Here is a 26,810-nt window from a genome sequence, read left to right as displayed (position 1 = left end):
AGAATTTCTAAGAGTATTATGGGTCAATATTTGCAAGATTATGTTTGAAAACACTGCATGTCCCGGCACTGAATCATCGAGCTGACCTAATGGCCTCCAAGCTGCTTCAGGGAAGGCTCGGTGGATGATTAATGAGGAAATATTCCGTTTGTTATCAGAAGGACAAACAAATACATTCGATGCATTACCGATACATTTGCATTTTGCAAACAACATAATCATTATCCCATGGGCAACCAGGAATTTAACCTACTAAGCGAAAAGCGAGAGTGAGTGTAAAATTTGATCTAAGAGGAAGCCTGCTGTCTCAGTTTGAAAAACCTCTGCTTTGTGGACTGGTTTTCACCCTACGCTCCACTTTGTGCAAATCACTGCTTACATGTTTGATTTTAAAGCTGCTGTGAGCGACCATTTTTGCCTCCGGGTGGCTGAGTTGATCAATGATGCATTGTGAGCTGACTTTCTTAAAGGTCACTCAGTGGGGTCTCTGGGTCTCCTTTCCCCACATTATTTATGCCAGCGGTCCAAATAGTTTTCTTCCACTTGTAGTTTCATCCTTTTAGAGATTAAAAAATGAATGACATTGGAGTATTTATTCAAATGCAAATGTGTTAATCTGTATTACTGAATATAAGAAAAAAACAGAAAGAAAGAAATTGGGCTCATTTGACTTTTAAAGCCAATGCAAAGAAAAAAAAAACTGCTCTGTGGTCCGAGAATACATTTGAAATTAATGAAAAAAAAATCATGGACACTGTGCCCCCCGAAATAAAGATGAGAGGGACTGTTTGGCTTGGTATTAACACTGAGTTCAAAAGCCTGCATATCTGATGGTATGGGGGTGCATTAGTGCTAATAGAAATGGTAACTTGCACATCTGGAGAGACATAATCAAATGCTGAGTGGTATATACAGGTTTTATTGCAGCATTATGCTGCAATAAAAAGATGCATTCCGGAAAAGACAGCATCTTTTCAGAATAGGCATTGTATATATTTCAGCAATGTAAATCGCATACTGATTCTATGTCAAAAGCACGGCTTCATAGTTGAAGAGTACAGATGCTGGACTAGTCTGCCTGCATTTGACTCTTTTTCTTTTCTTTTTTTCAAATCTTTCACCAATTAAAAGCATTTGACTTGCATAATGATATGCAAAATATGACAAAACACCTCTATCAGACATGACTAGGACTACGTTTTCTCCCCCACAAGTCCAGCAACTGTAGCATCCTTTTGAGACGAATTGCTGCAGTCAAATTCGAGATGTACAAATGTTTTTCACGAGACAGTAACATATCTCACTGTTTTCTGTCTTCTAATGTGAAGACACTTTTTTTCTTCTTCTGAGAATTGAAAATCAATGCATTCTGTTTTCGTTTACACATGGTCTCAGCCTCTTTGGAATAGGCGTTTTAAAGCATGGGCTGAAGTGTACTATTAATCGTCCCAATTTAAAGTAGGTACACTTACACGGTTATATGTTTTGGTCAAAATAATTAAACTGAATAAAGACTTTTCCTCCCCCACCCTTCAGGCACTAAACTTCCTGTTACTGGTGCTGTTTTTTGGTCCATCCACACGCCCTGGCAAAAACAGCCCATTAAGGCAAAGAGATGCGGGTCATCTGCGTGCCACGGCTGAGGCAGCGGCAGCAGGCTGTGGTCGCGTGAAGGCAGCTCGGGGCGGAGAGCAGCGGAGGGGCGGGGAGGGGGCGCAGCCGGAGCTCACGTTCATTAACGACCACCGACAACTGGAAAGCCTCCTCCGGTAGCATCACAGCGACACGCAGCCGGGGAAGATGGTCGCAGTGCAGACGTCCCCCAATTTGTCTCCGTCGGCAGAGTGGATCTGCTGTCTGGATAAAAGGTGGGTGAACGCGCTGCACGACCTCCGACCACGCCGTCGCATCCTCGTGTTTTCTCAGCGCTCATTCATCCCTATCAACGCGATTAATTGGAACCGGTGATCGCGGCGTGAGTGTGCACTAATAATATGATACGCCTCATTTTTCCCCTTTTTTTTCCCCTAGCGTAGCCTATTGGATCCACCTTTCGTTCTCACAAAATGCTTCCCCCGGTGATTGCACTGACTGCAGTAGGTGCACAACAATGCACACCGTCCTTTAGGAAATAAATAAATAAGAATCCGTTTTTAGTGTCTCCGGACAAAAAGGCGTTGGTGGCCTCGAGGTTCAGTGGGGTGTCTACGCTGCATGCGCCGTGATGGGTGGATGAGACGCACATGGTTTCTGTCTGTGTACTTTGACCAAATTGTCATACATATTTAAAATGCAACTGTAGCTCGTGTGTTGGTGATCACCCCAAAACAAAGATTGTAGCAAGTCAGCGTAGTAATTTTTTTTTTTTTTTTTTTTTTTTTTTTTAGGCAGTGTCACGCTGCTGCATGCCAGGCTGTCTGCTCTGACTGGACAGATTAGCTGAGCAGTCAATTTCCAACATGTGTAACATCTCCCATTATTAACACCTTTAACGCTGTAGCTTTTTGTCGATGTTGTCGTGGTAAATGTTCAATACTGAAACTGTGTCCTGTCCAGTCGTTATTATTTTGCAAGCATACTGTGTACTGTCCAATCGTTATTGTAGATGATGGGCAAATCGCAATACACAAGACATGCACCCCACTGCTCACACACCCACACACTATGCACGCACCTCTCTGACACATAATCAGTTACCATTGGCAACCTGAGGCTACCATCTTGTCCTCTCATCCACACCTGGAATAAGACGAGATGCATGATATAAACCCACGTTAAGGTTACACTCTGTGTGCTGTTGTCGTTGATCCAGTTGATTATTGTCTCGTCGTGTAATTGTTTGTTGTACAATTGTCAACAAATTGTCTGAAATGAGTGAGAAATGCTTCTTAAATTTCTAGAATCCAAAGTGGCCTCTTCAAAATGCTGACTTTGTTCAACCAACAGATTACCACCAGATATTTACACTCGGGAAGCTGGAACCACTGAATTTAGGAAATTATTTCTTTATCGATAGTTTATCATCTATTTTTGCCCGTTTATTTTCCAGTCTTGCAACGTAGATTTTATATCTCCTGTGAGATTCTAAGAGGGATGTCCTTATTATTGTCTGGTGATGAGGATTAAAAGGTTAACATTAAAACATGGTGGTGCAGTGTTGTACATATTGAAGAAATGGCAGCTGGATTGCAGTGGTAGCTGGAAGTCAATAAGAGCTGGATGGACAGGTCAGGATCTTATTGTGGGGCACTCAGTGCTCTTAAGCTATCCACCTCTTATTCAATCAATATCCAGCTCTGTGAGCATATAAATATATATGCGTGTATGTGTTCGAGAGCTTTCATCCATCATAACTGTTGATGTGAGGAAGTGAAGCGTGAGACTGGGGTGTGGAGAGAAGCGAAATGTAGAGAGAGGTAATGATATCTCAGTTTCTTTTTTACCTTACCGAAGACATTTATTGCCACTGAGTGACCGCTTTTGTTCAGTGTTTCCTCAGGTGAAACTTTTGGTTTTATTATCCCCTTTGCCTAAAGAAAATCTAAGTATGGAGCACTGATGACACATCAAAGACTTTAAAATGACATCCCAAAGTAGCAAGTCTTATCAAAATGCTCTCACAAAAGAGGAGTGCTGTCTGAGTAAGGCTTATAGTGTCATACATACATTATGCACGTTGATATGTTAAATGAAGTTTGTGGCGTGCAATCTGCTTTGCAGCCATCTTTGGGGCAGCAGCATCAGTGCCAGTGACTCAAAGAAACTTATCGATTAAGAAGGCTGGCTCTGTGCTGGGGACCACTCTGGACCCCCAGGAGCTGATTGCGCAAAGAAGAAAGCTGCACATATAAATGAACATAATGGACAATACTGCATAACAGTGTTGAAACAACAATGCGTGTTCAGCCAGAGGCTTCTACAGGTCTGCTGCTACACAGAATGATACAGGGGGTCAGTCCCGCCAGCAGCAATAACCATACACAGCTTAAAGCTGCAGTCTGTAACTCTTTTTCAAGCATAATGCCTGGAACTGTCCGGGGATTCTAAAAGTAGTACATTAAATACCCCAATACAAAAAAACGAGTTCTCTAGGTCCCCTATATGTCCCGCTAGGTCCCTCCAAAGCCAGCAGGTTTGTTTACAAAATTGCAGACCGGACCGGTAAAAGGTAACCAATCAGGTTACGAGCTGGGCTCTACTGCCTGTCAATCACCGTTTGTGCACGCGCGATACAAGGTAGGCTCGTCCCCACGCTTATTTATCTAGACTATTGAACTTCATTACGGGCTAGTCTACTTACTGTGTCTTCCATGATCAGACAGGTGAGTTGATGAATGAGGAGTCGTGTAGGCGCATCTGGCGTGCACGTAGACGTGCACGAGTTCTCATGTGTTTTGAAGGGGCGGGACAGGAAGTTGAATAACTTTTTATTTTTCGGTTAAAAAGTAAGCATTTCTTGCATTTTGCGACTACGGAGGTCACCGTTTTCAACTTCAAGCGTTCTGATAGATCATGTAAACTCTTAAAATGCCAAAAAGTAGGACTTTACGTATGACAACAACAAATCTTGCAGACTGCAGCTTTAAGAAGATTTTTGAGAAAAAAAAATTGCTGCAACATCAGACTTTCCTGTATTTTTGCATTTATTTTCATTTTATTAGTTTGCAACCGAGTTGTATTTTCTCTGACTTGCATTCAGTGTTTTTAAAAGGATCTCAGGTTGTTTGAGAAGATGAAGATTTGTGTCAAAGGAGCCTCTCTCATACATTCAGAAATAAATTTGCTACACTAGTGTGTTAATTTGCCTTTGACACAGTTCAGCCTATGATTAATTTATCTGGAAGCAGTCCATATTATCCAGAAGGATTTACCCTGAAACAGTCTACACAACCTTCTGCTGTCTCACGCTTTTCTCTTCATTGTGCCATTCTGGTCGATTTGAGTGTGTGTGTGTGTGTGTGTGTGTGTGCGCGCGTGTGTGTGTGTGTATGTATGTGCGTTGCCATAATTTGTGGTTGAAAGCTGAGATCTCTGCTGACATTAGCAGTGTGTGAGGTGGGGGGGCTGAGGAAGAAAAGTCAAGGAAGAGAGGGAAGAAAGATGGAAGGATCAAGAGTGATACAAGGTGATCGCCTCTCAGGTCACATTCATCTCACACCAGTGAGGGGAGACAGATTCCTGTGAACAGACAGGACACACAGGATGCTGAATGTACACAGCGTGGGGGTTTAATCAGGGGGCCATAACTGACAGATTTGAACAGTTTTATCATAGACAAGTAGGTAAAGGGTCGTGTTGATACCTATTCAGCCCTGCAAAGTTAACCTCCAAGTCTCTCCCAGTTGCAATAAGTGGGAGTCCCCCTGTTTAGACTATTAACCCCGCCTACACTGGGATATGATGCTCTGTCTGAGCACCAGGGGTGAGTATGCAGGCAGGAGGTGGATGATGAGTCAGAGACAAAAACATGTCAGGAAAAGGAAGAGATCCATTTGTATTCGCCCCCAGCTTATGGCAAATGCTTTACAGCCAGGTACAGAGGGCTATCCACCGCTTAGGGACATATATGACAGAGTTTGTTACTCTTTTTATATGCAGACGTGAGTAGAACAGGAGTCCAAAGCAATGGCAAAGGAATAATAAGGAGGTTTTAATGGAGTGGTGGGACGTAATGGACAGAGGAAATCCATGCTGGCAATTTAAAGGAGAAAATGGGTAGCTTAAATAAGAAGTGGGCAATTTGTTCCTTTCTGTCTTGCGTATCATGATCTGAGAGAAACCCACAAGTATTGAGGGAAAGGGAAAAATAGATGGAGATTAGAGAAATGTGTAGAGTTGGCAGACAAAGAGGAAGAAAGCGAAGGAGCTGGAGGAGGATAGGGGATAGACAGCCTCTCATATGTGAAGGAAGGAGCCCTCGGTGCATTAGCTATTCTGTATGAACACAAAAGCACACGCACACGTGCATAGATGAGTCACTGGCAAAGAGAAACTAAGTGAATGAGTCGTGCTAACTGCAGTGTGTGTTACTGTGAGATGTTTTGGCTCAGTAGTTTTTCACCACCCCATCGCAGAGTGTTTAATCTCTCAGATCGTACTGCTGTGTGTTCCCGTGCCTGCGCACGCTCGCAGATAACCGGCAAGAACTTAACTGTAAGCGAGCTCAGATTTAAGCGTATTAGAAATAGTAACAGTACGAGATCATACATCAACACCTAGTGGGGGGCCCGTGCACAGAGAAATGGCGCCCGCAGCTCTCTGCTGCCATCGCTAAGACACTAGGCAGAACAATGAAGCCAGAATGCTCATACACAGTCACAAGAACACACACAAACACACACAAAAATGCTAAGACAACATTATAACAGCAAAGCTACCCCTTAGGACAATACAATAGATAGTTTTCCTTCTCTCACTATTTAGGTCATTGACTGCTATTTGCAAGTATTCCATATTAGGCTACAGCTAATTAAAGCATACCTCTCGGCTCTGATTGATTTCTTACCGCTCAGGCAGAAACGCACTTGTATGTGAGAGATAATCCATCACAATGTGCACATCACATAATACAGAAAATCATCTTTATAGTCTTCTTTTACTCCTTTAATCGTGAGTGTCCTCTGCACAGGCCCTCGGAGCGCTCAGGGGAGGATGTGGACATTATTCTGACCAGACTGAGAGAGGTCAAAGCCTTCCAGAGGTTTCCACCTCCGCTCCTGCTGCAGATCTGTGCCTGTGCCTTTTACGAATGCCTGGAGAAAGGCATCACGTGTACGTACATGCAAACACGCAAACACATAGTTCCGTAGGATTATGAAATGATTTGTATGTCATTTTCTGTCGGAGATTATATGACTCTGATGCTACCCGCTTCAGTCTTGCTCTGAAGCATAGTCTGTGTGCTGCTGCTGTTTAACACTGTTTACTCTGATTATTTCAATATTATATAATCACGGAAGCCTTGTGCTTAGTATGTTTCAAGGAAAGTGATGCAACCAATTTGGTTCATTATTTCAGGTGGAATCTTTGTATGTGTACAGTGGATTACAGCTTTTTCAGTTTGGTTGTAAATTCAGTTTAAATTCAGATTTTGTTTTTCCATCAGACACATGATTGGTATTTATGTACATTTGTAGAAAGAAAAAAAAGTTTCCAATCTGGTAAAGATTTTGCTTAACAAATGACATACAAGACTGTTTTTTTTTTACCACTTAGCGATTGAAAAAGCAACTGTGACATCATTAAAAATTTGCTGAAACTCTGCATCATTTTGTACAGAAATTAATTTAATACACACCAATTCTATTATTTGGAATGATTTATTTCATAACAAATCTATAGTTCTAATTGAAAATATTATTGTTGACATAAAATTATATTCAGGTTCACTACTGAGCGCGTTTCTCGTGCCAAAATAAAGCTGAAAACACTCTGAAATCATATGTCACAGCGGAAGCAGCACTTAGTTTGTGATGCTGGCAGATGCTGGTGGACAATTTAGCTGATCTTGATGAGCGGTTGTCATATGTGGCTGACCTGGCTCGAGGCGAGTGTTGTTGTATCATTGCTGCAGATGCACAGTCGTGGAATGACTTACATTCACTTGCACGACTACCGTTTTTCTGCCTAGGCCTGCCTCAAGCTAACCGTTGGCTCTATTCCTCCGCTGTTCAGTTTCTTCCATGGGAACAGTTTCATGTTGTGGTCCTTTTACAGTCGCGCACCACACACATTTTTAGGAGTTTCTCCTTGTTGCTCAACTTGTTACAAAATCTTGTATCGGAATCTTTTCTGTCGCATATGGAATAATTTGGTACAATAAATGATGATATGAATAATAAAGCAAAAAAAAAAATCAGTTCAATTGTGTTTCTTCAAGAAAGCAGAGATGATTATAGGTATATTATGAGGTAGCAGCAAATGCTCTGACCGTATGAATGTTTAATGTAAAATTGCTGTCTGCAGTGTTTCGACAGGGAGACATAGGCACCAGTTGGTATGCTGTCCTGTCTGGCTCCCTGGATGTGAAAGTGTCAGAAACCGCAAATCACCAGGTAAGAGTCACGTAACCAAGGTCATACTTATGGTCAAGTATATCTTAACTCAAAGAAGTTCACCTGTGCTGCTGCGTGTCACAAATCAGTAATGACTTTAATGATAGATCATAGGAAATTCTAGGTAATTTCCTTTCAATCTTTGTGAAGTAGAATTATTTTGATTGTTGACGCTCATTGTTGCCTCTTGGCCCATCGTCTGTGTCAGGACCTGCGAGTGCTCCTTGTGTTGGAGGGCGGGCCCTGTCCAGCTCTCCTCAAGGGCAACATTGCCCATTCCCTGCTTAAATGTGCTGGAGCAAAGCTGCCACACCACAGAAAACAGCATCGCCAAGAGTCGTGCTTTTTGCTACACCGTGTACCCTTTCAGCAACAGTGTGGAAATAGGCTTATACAGTACATACAGAGGAGAAGAATGACATGTGGGAGACGAGGGAGCGAGGATTTGTTCCCAGTGAAACACAGAGATAAGAAGCTCCTCTTTTGTGAAGCATCCTTTTCATGTATGTAGCCCTAAAGTGCCAATGGTGGCCTAGTTTTTGTGGCTATATTTGAAATGTCAGTTTGGACAGCTGAAAATGGCACACAGAAAATTGTGTCTGAATCAGTGGACAGTGCCTGTGTACTGGTGTGTGTGAATGTAGCTTGCCTCTGCGTCAGTCTGTTATATTCTGCAACGAAAGGTGATTCTTTTACAGAAGACCTCATATCTGAGTTTACTTTTATTAAAGGCAGTGAATTGCTCTGAAAACCGTTTGGGTGTCGCCTGTAGTTACTGCCGTATGATTTCACAGTGTAATGTATCAGAAATGCTGTCAGTACCACCGTCTTCTTATCCATTTATAGCCGTAGTTTAAACATATCAGTCATGTTTGTGTGCAGGATGCAGTCACTATCTGCACACTGGGAATTGGAACGGCCTTTGGGGAGTCCATCCTGGACAACACACCTCGTCACGCTACCATCGTCAGCAGAGAGACCAGCGAGCTGCTCCGGATTGAACAGAGGGAGTTCAAGAGCCTCTGGGAGGTGAGATATAAAACCGAGCAGATTAAAAATAGAAGGACAAAGGCAAGAAAGGGTACGAGCTTTTTTTTCCTGACAAATTCAGTTTTCAGACCACCTTCTGTTGTAGTTGTGCTTTTTAACCACAAGAGGGCTGTAAACCATTATGGACACAAGAGGCCTGTCCACTTATGAGATGCACACCTCAGGCAACTCAACAGTAAGCTATTTAAAGAACAGAGAGAGAGAAAGAGAGCAGCGCCTGCGTACGACACATGCCCCTGTTGCTTCTGTGTCCTAACTGGTGTCTGTTGTTTTGATGGGATTCTGTAGGAATTGCCGCGCAAGAAATGATGCAAAAATAATGGACCAAGGGGTATATATGTGTAACATGACTGGCAGGCAGTGACATGGGAGGATTTAAACCAGAGAGGTTGATTTCTTAGCCACTTTTTTTAAAACTCTGATGGTGTTCGTCTGGACTGAAGTACATTTCAAGGGAATATACGATTCGAAATGACTGGGGAGGTATTCAACCATTTGGTGAGGTAGCGATCAAAACAAAAGGTCTATAATCTTTTTTTTAAAGAGTAGAACACAAATGGAGAATAATTTAACAGACAAACCCAACCTGTTAAGGTAATACTTCAGAGAAATGAAAATGAGTTCACAGGAATATTGCAGGTCATATCAGTGGGTCAGATCATGATAATATTCTTGGGTTTGTTATTCACTGGTATTTTGGTATTTTTCAGATATTCTGTCAGTTTATTGAAGTATCCAATCACAATAACAAGTCATGCCCAGAATATATAGCTATAAAAAAACAGACAGCAGATATGTCCAATATTGTAAATCGATATAAAAAAAAGAATCAGTGCTAAAATGCCTTTGGCCTTGTAAACTGGCGTCTTCTTTTGGAGTTGGCATTGTTGTGGCTGCCTCTCTGTGGGCCTCCCTTGTTGAGACCACTGCCTCCATTCACTGGGTCTCACTCAAAGAGGAAGTCCTGGATCAGTTCTCCTTAGCTTTTACAATAAGCACCAAGAGACTAGCGTGGTCAGACCCGCTGTTCTGTAAGGCAGCAGTCACTCTTTGCTGCTACATCAGAAGATCCAAAAGGTACCATTTCCTATGACATCATAAACTCTCAGTTTGTTTTATTTTGTTCTTTTTGCTCAACCTAATTCATGTTGACTGGAGAGTCTCTTTTGAAATGAGTTTCCATTTTAGAATGACCTACATGTGTTTAATTAGCCACAATAAAAAAAATGGTTCTAACCCATTGGAGCATGAATACAGCGGGGTTTCTCCGCGTTGTATTGGTGGATTGTTTTGCTGGCGTGGGCACAGTTGGCAGGTACGCCGGGTGTGCTTGGTCTGCTACGAGTTGGTATGTGTTAAAGTAACTTCTATATGGATGCCGGAATCCAAGGTTTTCCCAGCAGACTGTTGGATCGTAACAGGAACTTTAGCTGCCGGTGGACGTTGTGGCTGACTGGTGTATGAGTTGTGTTTTTATTGCAAAGGTTTTAGTTATGAAAAGATAAAAAAAAATCAGCATCTTTTGAGGGTAAAAATCTGAATCAGAATTACTTTATTACTTTATGGTAGCACCCTCGCTAAAATCGCTAAATCTTAAGGCTATTTTAAAGGCTTTGCGGTTCTAATCAGTACAAAAACACAATTTTTTTTATAACACTGAAGAAAAACAAGCTCTTCAGTTTTGTAACTAGATGAATAGAAAGGAATTGAATTACTGAAACGTGGGATCTCCATGTTATGCCACACGGACATGGAAGACCTAGATAAGACAATAATTGGTTATTAAAGAGCGCATGCTGTATTTTTGGGCTTGTAGTGTGTGTGCTTGTCACCTAAGTGCACTCTGGCTCCCTATCTGCTGTCTGTTTTAGGCCAGTGGACACAAAGCAGAAAACATAGCGTGCGGTTGGTCTCTTTGGAGTGTTTTCCAGCTCATAGTAAAAGGAGCTTTGTGTTTTACATGTGTATAATTTGTGCGCATGTGCTTGTGTGTTTCGAGCACTAAAAAGCTACACGATGAATGCAGTCGTGTGTTTGATGAAAAGATGAAAGAAAAGAAGTGCCGCTCCATAATTTTAGCACCAAGTGAAAGTGGGATGAGTAAACGCACGTCTAACAATTATTGCTGATGATTGGCTGGCACGAACTGTGGGCTGCCTGCCCTTATGAGCCTTTCTTTCTTTCTTTCTTTCTTTCTTTCTTTCTTTCTTTCTTTCTTTCTTTCTTTCTTTCTTTCTTTCTTTCTTTCTTTCTTTCTTTCTTTCTTTTTCTTTGCTTATTTATGTCCCTTTTCACCTGCTATACATCTCTCCCTACTTCCTCTCCTTTATTGTTCGTGTTTCTTTGCCAGCCTCCTTCTTCTCTTCCTGCCCTCCTCCTTCTCCATCCTCACACTCACTACTCCTCTCTCCTCCTTTGCTGCTTTCTCACCCCTCCGCCGCCTATTCCTCCATTGGAGTGGCTCAGCAATACAGAGACTCACATCACCGTGGTAACCTGTGGGGAAAAGTGCTTTGGCTCTGGGCTTGATCGCAGCGAGGGAGGGCAAGTGAGAGACGGAGGCAGACACTGGGGCGACTGTGTGAGTGGAAGGGAGGAAGAGTGAGGCAGAAAGAAAGAAGGGCAGCAGCTTGCTTTGAGCAGGATGCTATCCGGTGGCGTGTGTGTGAGTTGTAAAGGCGCAGAGGGCAGCTCTCTGGGGTTTCAGTTCTCCCAGCATTAGCCGGCTGAGTGTGTTACCTCAGGTGAGTCTGACTTCTTGGCTTTAACAGTGGTGTGCATGTGGGCAAGACACTGTTTGACTGTAATGTTTGCTTGTATTTATTTTTTATTGTCGGTTCACAAGTGAAACTTACCAAAACAGTTGCTTCTTTTCTGTTTGTCTGTAATATCTGCTTGTAGTTCATGGCCCCGTTATCGTCCTCTGCGTGTGTGTCAGTGGAACCCGGACAGGGGGGCGCTTGTGTCTTTAGGTCAAACAGATGCTCTCTCTGTTTCTCTCCCTGTCAGTGTGTGTGCTTCTGCCAGTCCTCATAAAGCACGGGTTGCTTGAAAGTGACCTCGTAGGAGAGAAGTGGCACATTCAAACTCCAAATGATTTGCAGTGTGTATTTCAGTGTCTCTGCTACAACTCTTTAAAGCACAGCTTATAAACAGCCGAAAAAACAGCATCTGTGCACACTTAGCATCTGTGCTTGTAGTACAGCTGTTGTTAGTGTGTGTGCGTATTATATAATGTTAGTTGTTCTGCATATGAATGATCTCGGGTGTACAAAAGGCTTTGTACTCAGGGGCCCTTGAGTTTCTGTGTTAAAGTAACATTGTGTGCTTTCGGGAGAGACGGAACAGTAATGAGATTTGATGTTCTGATGTGTAACGCCTGTTTTACACTCATTCAGAAATGACATTTTAGGAGCCTGCTGGAATAGGTTTACAGGCTTTAATATGAAAGAAAAACAGAATTGTTCTCATTTTGCGTACAGCTGCACATGAGCGCAGACATAAAGAGCTATCGGGAAGAAGGCCCCCATTATTCAAGCCTGCTCCATGTATAAATGTACAATACAATATGTTACATGAGCGTAGCTTGCTAATCCAACCGATAAGCGACAGCTAAAACTGAAACAACTGGGAAATGATAATAATGTCCTGTCTTTCACCTGTCTCGCCTTTTTCTCTTTCTTTGTCCTGACTGTTCATCTAGCTCCTTCCCTCTCCTCGTCCTCCTCCTCCTTTCCCTCCTCCGGCATTCTACTCTTCTTACTATCAACACCAAGAAACAGAATCTCGAGTGAAATTTTTGTGGAATACACTGCGCTGAAAGTGGGTGACGTAGCACCCCTTTCCTTTTCCTCCCTCCCTATTTGCCCCCCAACATCCTCATCTCTAAACATAAAAACACAAACTTCTTTCTGCCTGCTTGTTAAAACTCCCGTGAGATGATCAATACTGGGGCATTCTAAGAGTTTAAATAAGGGCTACTGGACTTCTTTTTCTTGGTTCTTGACCCTATTTATTGGAAAGTGGGGCATGTTCCCATGGCATCCTACGGAAAAGGCCCAGTCTGCTTCAATTTGTCATCTGATTGGTCAATAACAACTGGGCAGGCTTTATAAAAACGTGTGTTTCAGTATGAGGTCATTAAGTTGAGGAAGAAAAGCCTGGACTACAGATTGAGCATCTCGTGAGTCTAGGAGCAGTGCCTTCTGGGAAAGACAATGATTCCCAGTGGTGTGGACATTGAACTCATAACTCACTGAAATGAAAGGGGGGAAACTGAAAAAGAAAATGTTACTTCTTTAGATGATGAAAATCAACATTGAGAAATGATGTGCCATTATGACAGAGGCGCACATTGTTTTAAAAACTGACTGATTTGTGTGTTGCCTTGTAGAAGTATCGTCAGAGCCTGGCTGGACTGCTTGCCCCACCTTATGGAGCCATGGAGAGTGGATCAAACAATGACCGTGAGTAGATGCACTTTTGCACCCACACACAGATTTTAAAACACACTCATATATAAGTGAATAATAATGTGGAATGATGAAGCAGATGTTAGAGAGTAAATGATTTCTACTTTGATGAATACTATGACAGCTGAAACAGGTAATGTACTCATGTAGCACATAAAGTACGTTTTTAGTACTTTATGTTTTTAGAAGAGTCGTGAATGAAAAGTGCCTACGTCTACAAGAATTCTCAAATCAGCCACCCTGATGACAGTTTTCCTCTTCAGGACTCACAGACAAAGACAACATGAACTCAGACTCTGCAAACAAAGCTCACAACAAGGTAAATGCTCGCTCTAGTCCCCAGTGTCTTGGATTTAAAAACAATATAGAACGGCATCACTCATTCTGTAAATGAAAGGTTAAGTGAACCTAACTCCAACAGCACCATATGTTTGCATCCGGTTAACCCATAGATCAGTGCATTTGATGTTTTAAACGGCGAGGGGGTTTATATTTGAACCGAAAGCTTCCTGATTCTCCCGAGTAAAGCAGTCCAGGTGTCAGGAAATCCAGCTGTTTTTATCCGCCGCATACTTTCATGTTTTTTGAATGAACCAGAACGCCAGAATGGACTTTAGAGGTGCGTGTGTTTTGTGAACAGAGACCAGTGACGACTCACAGCTGGGATTTTCTGTGGTCATGCTAATGTCAGTTAATGGATTCACATAGATGAAAGATCCCATCTGCCCAATTAACATGCCTTCCTTTGTTGTTTTTCAATAGCAGCTGCATGTGTGTGTATATACTCACTTGTCATTTTCCACCTTTAAGATGGAGGTGTGGTCTGTAAGAGTGGTGGCTCCTTCTGTGCACTGTGTGTTTTATTACAGTTTCACATGTAGGAGCAGTGCACTGTGCTGTCTACAGTGCACACATTCACATCCCAAACTTCAACATGCCCCAAGCTGATGATCAAAACAAACAAGTTTTGATACGAAATTTGCTGGTTTACAAAAAAACTAAAAAACAAACAAACAAAGAAAATGAACAAGAAGATGACATATCACAACTGTGTTTGGGTTCTGTAGATTCCCTCGGAGAAGCTGCAGAGAGCAGGGAAGGTTCTCCGCAATGTAATCCTGTCGAGGGCACCGCACATGATTCGCGACAGGAAGTATCACCTCAAAACATACAGGTACACGAGTTAGTCCGTCCTTCCGTGCAGTATTATTAGCACGCAGGATCCTGGAAATTGTTTTATTTTTTTGCCTTTAACGTTTGTCTGCGTTTTCTGTGTTAACGTGTGTGTTGCAGGCAGTGCTGCGTCGGCACGGAGCTGGTGGACTGGTTGGTTCTGCAGAGTGCCTGCGTGCTCACTCGGTCCCATGCTGTTGGGATGTGGCAGACGCTTCTAGAGGAAGGAGTGCTTAATCATGGTAGCCGAGACTATAGTTCATCAAAGTACATATTGTTAGGTTTCATTATACAATATTGTATGACGACATTATAAGAAGTAGTCCCTCTGCTACGAAAAACATATAAAAGCATAAAAATGTGTTCTGATAGAGCAGAATGAGGACTTTGGAGCGGCCACAAATGCCTCTAATGAGAGTGTGAACATGCTAGTGGAACACAAATAAAAAATCTTAACAAATTAAAAAAAAAAAAATTCTCTTTGATTTTATATTGAAAGCAACAACTGTAAGCGTGCGGCTTTCTGAGTCAAGTGTGGGGTTTTGATCTGAACATCAATGAGAGAGAATTTGTGTGAAAACCGAAGTGGGAATTAATTCGATTTAACATAAAAAAAGATGTTGAATTATGATTTCAAGGTCACCCCCTTCAAAGAAGTTGACTTAAAAGATGTTCTGAGCTTATAAAAAAGATTTTGAGCACATCACATGTGTTTAATTGTCTGCTCCTCAGTGGACCAGGAGCTGGGCTTCCAGGACAAATACCTGTTCTACCGCTTTCTCGATGACGAGGAGGAGGACACGCCCTTACCCAGTGAGGACGAGAAGCGCGAGAGTGAGGAGGAGCTGCCGGAGACCATCCTTTTTCTCGCTCAGATAGGCCCTGACGCACTGCTGCGTATGATCCTCAGGAAATCGTCAGTAGCAACTAATACGCAATACTTCATAGTATCGTAAAAAACAGTGTGATGATGATTATTTGTCATTTAGACTTTGATTTCATACATTGAAAACATTAGTCTTGTAAGTTTTTCTAAAATGCATTATTTAAATCCACAGATTTAAGGGTATTTCAACATGTCTCTTGTTGCTTTTCATGAATAAATGCTGTTCCATTGGAATACCTTGGTGAATGGTGTGGCTGATGGAACCTAAACTAGTATTCACAATGAGCAGTACTACCCTGTGAAATAATGTTGCCAAATATTTGGTTCTGTTTTAGCCTTAGAATGTGTAATTACAAATTCTACCGAGGGGTCATGAGAGGTGAGGTCTTCATTTTGACCTTCTTCACTCGTCTGTGTGTCCGTAGGCCCGGCCAGAGGACGGGGGACGACCTGGAGATCATCTACGATGAGCTGCTTCACATCAAGGCCTTAGCTCACCTCTCCAACACTGTGAGTCAGTTGCCTTGGTTTCTTTTTCCAAGGGACAGTACAAGCTATCAGTGTGGTTGTTAACACAACAGTTTTTTAAATAGATCATTTTTTTTTTCTTTTCTTACACACGATGTGTCCTGTGCTGTGAAAGGATCACCATGTGGAGGATTATTCGAGTCTGTGTTCTAGTATTTCAAGCACCATGCAGTGAATTCCCATCTTAGAATTAGTCGTATACAGTATTTATGTAACTTTTTGAGCTAGTTTTTAGCTCTCCTAACCCCCCTAAAACCCTAAGTTTATAAGTAAAGATTACAAGAAATTAAAACTTCTCCATGTGGCTTCGTTCAATTCATATTGACGCATAGCCAAATCAAGACAGTAAAGATATGCCAATAGTGTATAGCACCGAATAAATAATTATTAAAGAAGGATAATTTTCAGTATAATCCTGGTACATACACAGAAAGTTAACTGTACTGAAGGCACATCTTCAGGAGGGAAAAGACGCTGTAGCTTATGGATTGTAAGAGTTCCTGTGTCCTGTGAATTCTCTTTAGAATATCCTTGCAAATCTTTGTTTGCATTTTTAATTTTTTTTTTCTTTTCTTTAACTTTTTCAAAAGCACAGCTGAATCATAGCTGAGTTCCTGGGTTTTGAAACTGTGTTTCGGTTTGCAGGTGAAGCGAGAACTGGCGAGCGTTGTGATCTTTGAGTCGCATGCGAAAGCCGGAACTGTGTGTGAGTCCTCACTTTGTCCTAGAATGCTGTTTTGTTTATGTACATGTTGTGTAAGATTCTGTTGAATTTTAAACAGTGTGAAAGTAGTATACTATTAGTACTACACAGTGTGAAGTGTGAAGAACTATCACGCTTGACACAGTTAAACTACAGCTGGCAGACTTTGGGGGCGTACAAGAGAAACGGGGGACTATTTGTAGCCATGATTCCAGTTACTTTTAGTATCTCCTCCATGGATGCACAGACATCTATTAGCAGGTTACTTTGACAACAAAAAAACAAAAAAAAACTGCTTCTCCTTGATTAATCTTCAGCACAACTTGTACAGTTTCCACCTTTGTGTTGATATAATCAGGGGGACACAGATGTTAAGATGAATTGTGCTGTTGGCTGTTTCATTGAGCAGCTTTTGGAAGCCTAAAGGACGTTATAAGTCAATATTGTGCTGGCAAATTGTAACAATGTTGAAATGATCCTCATTAGCATCGTCTTCCATAGCCAATTTGCACGCCTGCTGTTATAGCCCCCACACAATTAAAGAAGAGTGTAGGAAAATGACCAACTAGACATAAAGTCTGAAAAATATCCCTTCCATACTGATCAGGCTTTAATCAAAAAAAGGGTCAAAGTTGAATTATGTTTCGTGTTAAATTCTGTTGTCTCTTTTTCTGTTTCCGTGTCATATCAGGATTGATTTGGTCTAAAAACAGGTGTGCTCATGGTCTGAAGAATGCATGAGGTGCACACATTCTGGTTTTCTAAATGACAGTTTGTGTGGAGCAAAAGGTGCCTGCATGGTTTTTGTGTGTAGACACTGTTTATGCATCTGGCCGCTTTATTCTCCAATTTGTAATTGTATTACATAGATTTTGAACAGGGGTTGACAGAAGAGGCAATGATATATAATGGTATTATAAACAGCACTGAATCTAAAAAATGAGTGTGTCCCATCTGTCTGTCCAAACTTGACTTCGTTCTTGCCCTCATGCAAAGGCGCACCTCATAAAACTACTTGTGGCCAGAATGTCTATGTTAGTAATGTAACTGTTTTTTATGTTTATTCTTGATCTTCCAGTGTTTAACCAAGGAGAGGAGGGCACTTCATGGTACATCATCCAGAAGGGCTCTGTTAACGTGGTTATCTATGGCAAGGTGTGCTCCTGTATCATTCATCCGTTTACACCATGTTTTTTTGTTTGTTTGTTTGTTTCTTTTTGGCACATTCACAGTTTGTCTTAGTTTTCTGCGTCATTAAATGATATTTCTTCAGTATGTAGTGGATTAAGATGCGTAACTCATCATGTCTGCGAGGAGCAGAGCAGCAGCCCTCTGGGGCAGGGAAACACCAGCAGTGGAGTTTGGCAAGCGCTGCTCAGCTTAGAGTGACTCATCACTGTGATTAACTGGCTTAGGGGATTGCATGCATACACGAATCCACACCGCACAACTAGTGTAAATGTAATTGCTTTGCACACCCACTGTTTTCACTTATGTCCATGCACAAACAGGCGCGGGTGATTCACCCCCTGCCCTGTGTGCTTGTGCTGTCTTCTGTTTTTTTTTTTTCCAGGGCTCCAGATGACTTTCAAACTGTGTTTGTGTCTGAGCTCATTTAAATCTTGGTGTGTGTTTGTCTGCGTCTGCAGTGATGCATTTATGTTTGTATATCTCAGGGTGTGGTTTGCACACTTCATGAGGGAGATGACTTTGGGAAGTTGGCCCTGGTCACAGATTCACCTCGTGCTGCTTCCATTGTCCTGAGAGAGGACAACTGCCACTTCCTTCGTGTGGATAAGGAGGACTTCAACAGGATACTCAGGGTGCGCCGACATTTCCCCTTAATCTGTTTGAAGATGCATGTTAGAATTCATCCAATGTAGTTAACACCATCTGAATCTAACCACATCAAAAACTATAGATCCATCCATCTCCTTGGGCTGTCTAATGTGTTGTACAGCAGTATCTGGTTGCTGATGCGGCCTGATTGTGATCTTTGTCTCCCTCCTCTGACAAATACACTGTATTGCAAATGAGATATTTTTTGCTGATTTTTGTTTTTGTGATTTAGGATGTGGAAGCCAACACGGTGCGTTTGAAAGAGCACGAACAAGCTGTGCTGGTTTTAGAAAAGAGTCCCCGAACATCCACACTGGGAAGCATCAAGTAAGTGCGATTATGTCTGGTTGCATACGTCTAGAATGCTGTTACTGTCTAAAGCAGATGACAATACCCCACAATACCCCAAGCTCTCCTCTGACTTTGTATTAGAATTGATTCTGAGATTTTATTGATATATTTTAAATCTCATCTGGCTATTTAACATAAATGTTGACCCGTATAATCCAGTTGGCAGCCTCAGTCTCAAGAAGTTAATAGTTAAATCTAAATGTGCTTTTGTTATCAGGTCCTTTTGACCCAGCAGTGACCTTTTACTTGACCTTGGTTTCTGTGACATCCATATCCGCGTATCCTGCTTTTGCTTTGACTGTTAAAGTTAAAACTATATTTTAAACATGCTATGTAAATAAGTTTTATTTTGTTTTTAATATGGTTATTTTATAGCTTGAGGAGCAAGCAGAAAAGCATGGTCTTTGCCTGCTAAAATGCCTATAAATCCATTAAATAAAAGCATGTATGTTCAGTATGTTGATCATTCTTGAAAAAGGACATTTTTCTCCGATACACAGCTTTTCTCTCACGCTGTTACACAGATACACTGTGATATCAGGAACGCCAGAAAAGATCCTTGAGCACTTCCTGGAGACTATAAGACTGGACATACATCACAATGAACCAGGTAGGCACAGAGGAAAAAAAGGATGATTAAAAGACTTGATTTTTAGTTTGATTAAATGAAGTCTTATACTTCAGGAAATGATCGCATTCCGGCTCAAAACAGGACCCCAGTGCAATATAAACGTACTGGTGGCAGATTGGAGGCGGGGGTGGGGGGGGGGGGTTGTGAGAGTTAAAAACGCTAAAAAAAAGAGGCTGTTCAGGCAAAGGACGTTAGAAATGCAAAGCAGAACAGACAGGAATGTAAAGTTGAACAGATCTTGCAGTGGCCGGTGTGAAACTGGATGAATTAATATAACTGAGGTAATCATTTATCAGAGGCAAGTGTGCTGAAAATGAAGGAGGGCAAGCTGGTGACTGGAGAAGTGAAACTGGAAACCTCTGGTGGATAAAAAAGTGCAAGAAAGCATGAAGAACTTACACATGTAACTTAAAGCAAGACCAATACAGTAATAATGTACAGTGAAAGCTACTCATTCAGTATATGTACAACAAAAGATTGTTCTCTGTTGTGTTTTCAGTGGTCATTCAGGGGCATTATATAGTTTGCACAAGGCAATTTTTTTCCCACCGTAATATAATCGGTAAGGATACTTTGAGTAAGAAGGCAAAGAAAAGTCGAATGCATAGCAGAGTCACTACCTTTTGAAATGTTCTTTTGCATTCCAGTATTTTCTGTTCTGCACCTGATTCTCCTTCCTCGCTGTCTGTTTGTTTTCCTTCCCGTCTGTTAGACCCAGCAGTGGATGATTTTGTTCTCATGCACTGTGTCTTCATGCCCAACAGCCAACTCTGCCCTCTACTCATGGCACAATATCCTTTTTGCCTTTATTTTCTCTCTCTCTCTCTCTCTCTCTCTCTCTCTCTCTCTCTCTCTCTCTCTCCTTACTTAGGTGGTATTTCTCGCACATTTTACAGCTTGTACAAACCTAAACAAAACTTAGAAAACAGACTAAAGTTGCTCATTACAGCTCAAGTTTTGTTTGCTGTATTGTGTGAATACTGTGCTTATTCTTAAGAAACAACAAATAATAATGATATGTCTAGTTTTTGAATTGGGTAAGAGTTATATAACACCTGAGATTATAAGGGCTAGACTAGACTGCATAAAAGTGTGGATTAAGTATTGAGCACCAGATTGTTAACTAACAAACTGGAAAACAGTTTAAAAAAAATTTCGTAATCCACTTTAACCTCGTTTGCACCTACCATACGGCATCTCCGCCTGGCTCAGAGCAGGACAGGTTGGAGCACACACTCAACAGCAAGAGGAGGATCCTTATTCTGGCCCTGCGCTGGGCGAACACGCACACATACCTGCTGCAGGAGGAGCCCGCTGCAGTCTCTTTCCTGGAGGTGAGCAAGAGCAAGCCCTCAAACACAGTCGGCTCCAGCACTCATTCAGGTGCAGTGTTTGGTCTGAGTGGCTCTCCCCCGTCTGTCCCTGCAGGAGTTGTACGGGAGTGTAGCGAATGATTCTCGTATGCTGAGGGGCCTGAAAGATTTGGTGCCCGACCTGGAGAAAGCGGTGAAGTTACAGTACGTCTCTGTTCCTGCATCTTAAACTTTCCGCCTCATCCTTTACGTACCCGCCAGATTTATTGTGTCACTTTTGACTTTTTGTAGTTCAGAAGAGGCTAAATCAACAAAAAAGGTATGTGTGGAGCGCTGTTTTTAAATAGACAATACTGCGTGTACTTTGCGTTTATCAGCTGCAAAATGATTATTGGCTGCTGTTTCTTTTAGCAGAAGACTCTTATACGACAGTTCAGCAATGGAGAGGAGAGGCTGCAGAAGAAACAGCCCATTAGGAATCAAGATGACAGTAAGCTGTGTGTCTGGAAAAAAACAAAAGAGCATTTTCAATAGACAGATGTGGAATGTGCCATTGAATGTATAGATGTTTATCTTCACTGGGAGACAGTTTGATATTTTGGTGATCCCTAACCCCTCTAGTCATGCTGCCATCAAAGCAAAACATTTCTTATGTACACAAGACGGGGGAGAAAAAATCCGATGGACAGTTTGACATGACACCCACTTAGTGAAAGTATGTGGAAATTAAAATCAACATAAGCTCCGTGCCAAAACTATTTTCTTAACAATCACTTGTGAGGCAGTTGCCCTGGGTCAGCCAGGGAGAGACGGCAGTCATCAGTCACACAGCACAGAGGAAGAAGCGGCGTAAACATTCGGAAAGCATCTTTGATTTGAATAAACATGTTCCCATACTTGTATACATTTGCACATTTTTTTATTTCTTTATCCCACTCATTTTCAATGTTACAGACAAGAAGCTTTCACCTATGGCACCGTATTTTTTCTCGCGTATGTGCAGTTCTCTTGAAGGTGTACTGCAGCGATCACACTTACACTACGATCAGGGTTGGCGTGGCAGCGACAGGAAGAGAAGTGATCGGTGCTGTGACCGACAAACTTGGCACCTCTGATGAGCTCCTGCTGGTCCATCTCAGCTCTGCTGTTGGTAAGACTGTGTTGGATTTAAATCTGCAGTCAACTACAACAGTGTGTATGCAAAAAAAAAAAAAAAAAAAAAAAGCAGCAATCACATGTAAGAGCGAGTGCTGTCTGTGAATGCCATCTCTGCTGTGATGACATGGGTTTAAAGTTTCTCCAGTATGGCCAAATGTTGGACATATTTTGGTGGTGCTGACGGCTTGCGTGTCTTGATTTCCGTGACAGAAAAACAAATCCTGAAGCCTAATGATGTATCGGCGTTTTCTACTTTGAGCATCAACGGGAGATTATTTGCCTGTCCTCGAGAGCAGCTTGTCGGTCTGGTAAGAGACTAGTGTCACCCACGTGCAGCTGAATAATACTGCTTTTAAATGGTTTATACTGACACTTACAGTTGCCAGAAAAATGATTCAACCCCCATGTAATGCAATACATGCTAAGAAATCTAAAATTTGTTGTGTCAAGGTATCTAAATGAGATGTTTCTTGGCCTTTTTTCTTGCGTTTGGCATGCCTGTGAATGAATGCTAACGTATGTTTGGCTGTTTTTGCGTCAGAGTCCTCTTCCAGACCAAGAAGGCCCCTCTGCAGGCTCCATGTCAACCTTTGAGCTGATGAGCTCCAAGGACTTGGCATATCAGATGACGATGTTTGACTGGGAACTTTTCAGCTGCGTACATGAGGTACTTTGTACAAAGAGGCCTCTCTTGCACTTTGAAAGGAAAAAAGAAAAAAGGAAAAAAACAGTAAATCACAGAGCCTGGCAATGAAGTCAGAGAGCACTGTTGCAAACTTAATTTGCAAACTCACTCTGACAGTTCCCTCTGCTCTTTCCCACAGCACGAGCTGCTTTACCACACATTCGGCCGCCAGAGCTTCAGGAGAACAACGGCGAACTTGGACCTGTTCCTGAGGAGGTTCAACCAGGTGCAGCTGTGGGTGGTCACCGAAGTCTGCCTCTGCAGTCAGCTCAGCAAGAGAGTGCAGCTCCTCAAGAAGTTCATCAAGATAGCGGCACAGTGAGTGGAACGCGCTGGTGATGAGGGGTGTCACGTGCAGAAGTAAAAGCGGGCGAGTTTGATAGTTGCACTCACTTTTGTTTGCTCTCGTGTGTTTTTGTCTGTAGCTGTCGAGAATTTAAGAACCTCAATTCATTCTTTGCCATCATTATGGGGATGAGCAACCCCGCTGTCAGCAGACTGAGCCAGACGTGGGAGGTAAATCATAAAAGAATCAGAAAACAACTAAATCCTATTGAGGTTCTGCATGAATGTCTCGTCACCAATATCCCATCTGTTGTTCTCTCCGACAGAAACTCCCCACCAAGTTTAAGAAATTTTATGCCGAGTTTGAGAGCATGATGGTGAGTTTTGTTTCGGCATCTATCCGAAAAGATTCTAATGCAGGTTTAAACAGTCGGGTCACCCAGATTGGTTAAAACATTTCCTGTATCTGTGTCCTGTATCTAGAAAATGCTGAATGCTGTAGTTTTGGTCTAAATTAATCCAAATATTAATATGGGTTTGCTTTGAGATCAGATTAAGTAATATAATTATACTGGAAAGAGGCAGTCCTTATTGAGTGTCAGATTAGTTTTTGAGTTGTGTGTCAGACAAAGAAAACTCCATTCACCATCCATGTATTGAAAAGTATGCATGCCTAAAACTCTGGGCGAAATGAACGCGTGGCTACATACTGTTCGTCTTAAGTAGTTTTGTTTTAAGGACCTGGTAACCCGACCTTTAATTCTATTTGAAACTGACACCATAAACATGTTTCACAACAGGACCCATCGAGAAACCACCGATCTTACAGACTTACTGTTACCAAACTGGAACCACCAATTATCCCCTTCATGCCACTCCTTCTCAAAGGTATGTTTCAGTGCCTGTAAACCAAGCCCCCCCCCCATAAATAAGTAAGGCAGAAACAAAAAACACCAATTGCTCTATTTATTGCATCTAATTTCTGACTTATGATGTGCCTAACAGAGAATCTCAGATGTTTTGATTCATTCCCTTACAGATATGACCTTTACACATGAAGGCAACAAGACTTTCATTGATAATATGGTCAATTTTGAGAAAATGGTGAGTTTCTGTGCACACTAAAGGAGCAATTAAGTCATTTCTGAAGTCTGTTTAATGTTGTTTTTTACAGTTTCCTACTGTTTTTCTTCTTTTTTTTTTTTTACTCACGTTACACATGATATCTAAAGCAAATGTATCTTTGTTCCATTAGCGTATTATAGCAAACACAATTCGACAAGTCAGGCACTGTCGAAGCCAACCATTCAGTAAGTCATTAGCACTCTACATCAGACTATTCCAATGCAATTGTAGGCAATCCTTCTAGTCACACTACTCTGTATTGTCTCTCTGCACGGTTAGACCCTGACATCTGCCAGCCGAACAAGAATCAGGCGGAGGTACGGGGTTACGTTAGGAAGCTCAGCGTGATTGACAACCAGAGGGCTCTGACGCAGCTCTCCTACAGACTGGAGCCTCGGCGGACATGAGCTCCAGATCTTCCACCGCCGTCGCCTTCTCTGTGATCTTAGCATTAATTTCACACAGACACACACACACACACACGTCACCTGGTCAAAATAACTCAACACACCTGGACTTGTAGTAGCAAACCGCAGCAGTCAATGACTTCAGCACTATTTTGGACTATCATGGATCAAGGACTGAAACTGTGCCGATAAAAGCCTCTTCCTCCTCGTCAGACAGAAACTTTTCAGCTGCTCTCTTGTCCCTGTGTCTCAGCTCCCAGATTTTGGGTTTTTACTGTACTAGCTGTTACTGTTTGGGACCTGTTAGATAGAACTGTAATGTATAGAACTTCAATCAATATCTTGCATGACTGAATTTATAGGCTTTGTGTTCTATACAGTGGATTTCTATCAGAGTGTCCTGTACTGTTGTGCTACTTCAAATGAGCCCTAGTTTACAATAAATGACTGACCTGCCTGTCAAGTGATTTCTCCTCTCCTGATGGTCCTGCTCAGAGACACCCAGAAAACCCTACAGGCTGTAGAGATAGACTTATTTCCATGTTGCATAATACAGAAATCTGAGAGTACATATATATTTCATAATCTCCATTAGTCTAATAAAAGTCTTTGGAATCGGTAGGATTTGACTCCCTTTAGCTAAGTATCAGTTTCCTTTAATTAGTCAGACACTTTAAAGCTACTTAACAGAGTATTAGTTTGATCAAAGCCGTAACGGTATTCCAAAAAGTGTTCAAATTGATCACTGCTGTGTATTTGAATTTCTTTTTCATTGGCAGTGCAACTACAAATATGAATCATTCAAGATGTTGAAGTAGCCCGATTGCATCTTTCCTGAGGTCAGCTGTACAACCAAACTGCACCTCTTTCTTCGGGGAGAGGTTTGTTGATTCAGAGTCTAAGCGAACTTGACCTTTGAGGGGTAATCTTGTCCTATCTCCCAACTGTGTTCAGTCTGTGTGATTTTGTTTTTGTGTATGTGAGTGTAGATCTTGAGTGTGCGTTCTTCATTTTTCTTTGATCTCAGGAGCTTTTGCTGTGCTGGTGTGTGTTGAGAACTGCCGTAAGGCTGGCTTTCTCCAAAGCAGCCTGTAACCATATTGTATGTGTAGTCTGCCTTGTAAATAAAATGTCTAATTTAACAGTGTTTAATGCCTGGATGACTTTTTTCAGACTGTGATTTTGCCCAGGATGGTTTGGCAGATTGTTGGTCCATCACTCAAAATTCAGAGCAAAATATCTGGGCAACGATTGCAACAGCCAGCTGTTGAACACTTGATCTCAGATAGATTTATGTGAAGGCAGGTGCAATATTGTGTCATAAAAGTTAAAGAACTCTCATATAGTAACTACTTGACTCACCATCAATATGAACTGCAGCACCTAGTTTTGCACTTAATCTATTAATCATAAGCCTTTTCCAACTGGTTTTGTTCATTTTCATCGTTTTATCAATGGCTACCGTATGTAAAACAGTTTAGATTTGTGAAACTTGTTGACTATTTATGGAAAATAAAAGTAGTTTCTGCTACCTTTAGAAGAGAAATTGGCAGTTATTGTGTGCCCAAGTATTTTCACAGAGGCCCACCCCAACTGAAAAAGCACCAAAACACACATCTTCCCTCAAAGGATCTCAGCTCACATTCAAGCCATCGTTCAAGTCATGTCATCTTTGCACGCGAAAACCTCTGTTTTTGTGTGTTGCTGAATTGTAAAAACTGGAAAAAATGACTTGATAAATCTACAAATCTTTCTGCAGGGCTGACAGTCCCGATGCTGAGTCTCTGCTCTCAAAGCAGTGTGCCGCTGAGGTTGATGAAAACCAGATGTTGTGGTGTTTTATTTATTCATTACTGTAAACTTTACATTTATTTTTGATTGCTGTGAGCAACTGACAAGCGTTGTAACTTCCCATAGCTGATCTCACCTGTCCCCGGACAGTGATGTCAGCACGACCATCGTGCATGATGATGTCAGTGGGTCATTCCTGTCTGGTTGACTAACACTGACCCTCCCTGCCTTCACTCTGGTGAGTGTATGTTTTTAGGAATAGAGTGTGTGAGGGTCAGATTAAGGTATCTGTGACGGGAAACTCGTTGCTAAATGATTTAGTTTGTCTGACACACTATAGGCGAGAACTGTCTGTGTGT

At 41.8% G+C, this 26,810-nt stretch overlaps 1 protein-coding gene across 2 annotated transcripts; it reads left to right on the top strand.

The window, feature by feature from the left end:
- Positions 1-1,666: 1,666 nt before the first annotated feature.
- LOC142399164 (rap guanine nucleotide exchange factor 4-like) lies at positions 1,667-25,807 on the top strand. Of its 2 annotated transcripts, none has more exons than XM_075483656.1 (30): positions 1,667-1,868; positions 6,629-6,771; positions 7,966-8,054; positions 8,937-9,083; positions 13,498-13,570; positions 13,840-13,895; positions 14,644-14,750; positions 14,870-14,991; positions 15,482-15,665; positions 16,061-16,145; positions 16,809-16,869; positions 17,945-18,021; positions 18,543-18,689; positions 18,938-19,032; positions 19,581-19,666; positions 20,400-20,478; positions 20,871-21,021; positions 21,116-21,204; positions 21,292-21,319; positions 21,415-21,490; positions 22,004-22,150; positions 22,369-22,466; positions 22,700-22,825; positions 22,983-23,161; positions 23,269-23,359; positions 23,455-23,505; positions 23,929-24,016; positions 24,168-24,232; positions 24,384-24,438; positions 24,533-25,807. In XM_075483656.1, the coding sequence occupies exons 1-30, from the start codon at positions 1,801-1,803 to the stop codon at positions 24,658-24,660; spliced, it is 2,991 nt and encodes a 996-aa protein (XP_075339771.1). In that variant the 5' UTR covers positions 1,667-1,800; the 3' UTR covers positions 24,661-25,807. The 2 variants fall into 2 exon arrangements, with proteins under 2 accessions (XP_075339771.1, XP_075339772.1); XM_075483657.1 differs by having other exon boundaries at positions 1,668-1,868; positions 21,412-21,490.
- Positions 25,808-26,810: the final 1,003 nt, after the last annotated feature.

This window comes from Odontesthes bonariensis, chromosome 14 (genome assembly GCF_027942865.1).
Source record: "Odontesthes bonariensis isolate fOdoBon6 chromosome 14, fOdoBon6.hap1, whole genome shotgun sequence".
Classification (NCBI taxonomy): domain Eukaryota; kingdom Metazoa; phylum Chordata; class Actinopteri; order Atheriniformes; family Atherinopsidae; genus Odontesthes; species Odontesthes bonariensis.
Note: the sequence above shows the minus strand (reverse complement) of the source record. Positions and strands in the feature narration are given on the sequence as shown.

What these genes read in the sequence shown, in the direction of transcription:
- LOC142399164 (XM_075483657.1), top strand. Translation starts at nt 1,801, where the DNA reads ATGGTCGCAGTGCAGACGTCCCCCAATTTGTCTCCGTCGGCAGAGTGG. An exon ending in CAGAAACCGCAAATCACCAG is followed by an intron (nt 8,055 to 8,936) that starts GTAAGAGTCACG and finishes GTTTGTGTGCAG; the next exon opens with GATGCAGTCACTATCTGCAC. An exon ending in TGGTCAATTTTGAGAAAATG is followed by an intron (nt 24,233 to 24,383) that starts GTGAGTTTCTGT and finishes TTGTTCCATTAG; the next exon opens with CGTATTATAGCAAACACAAT.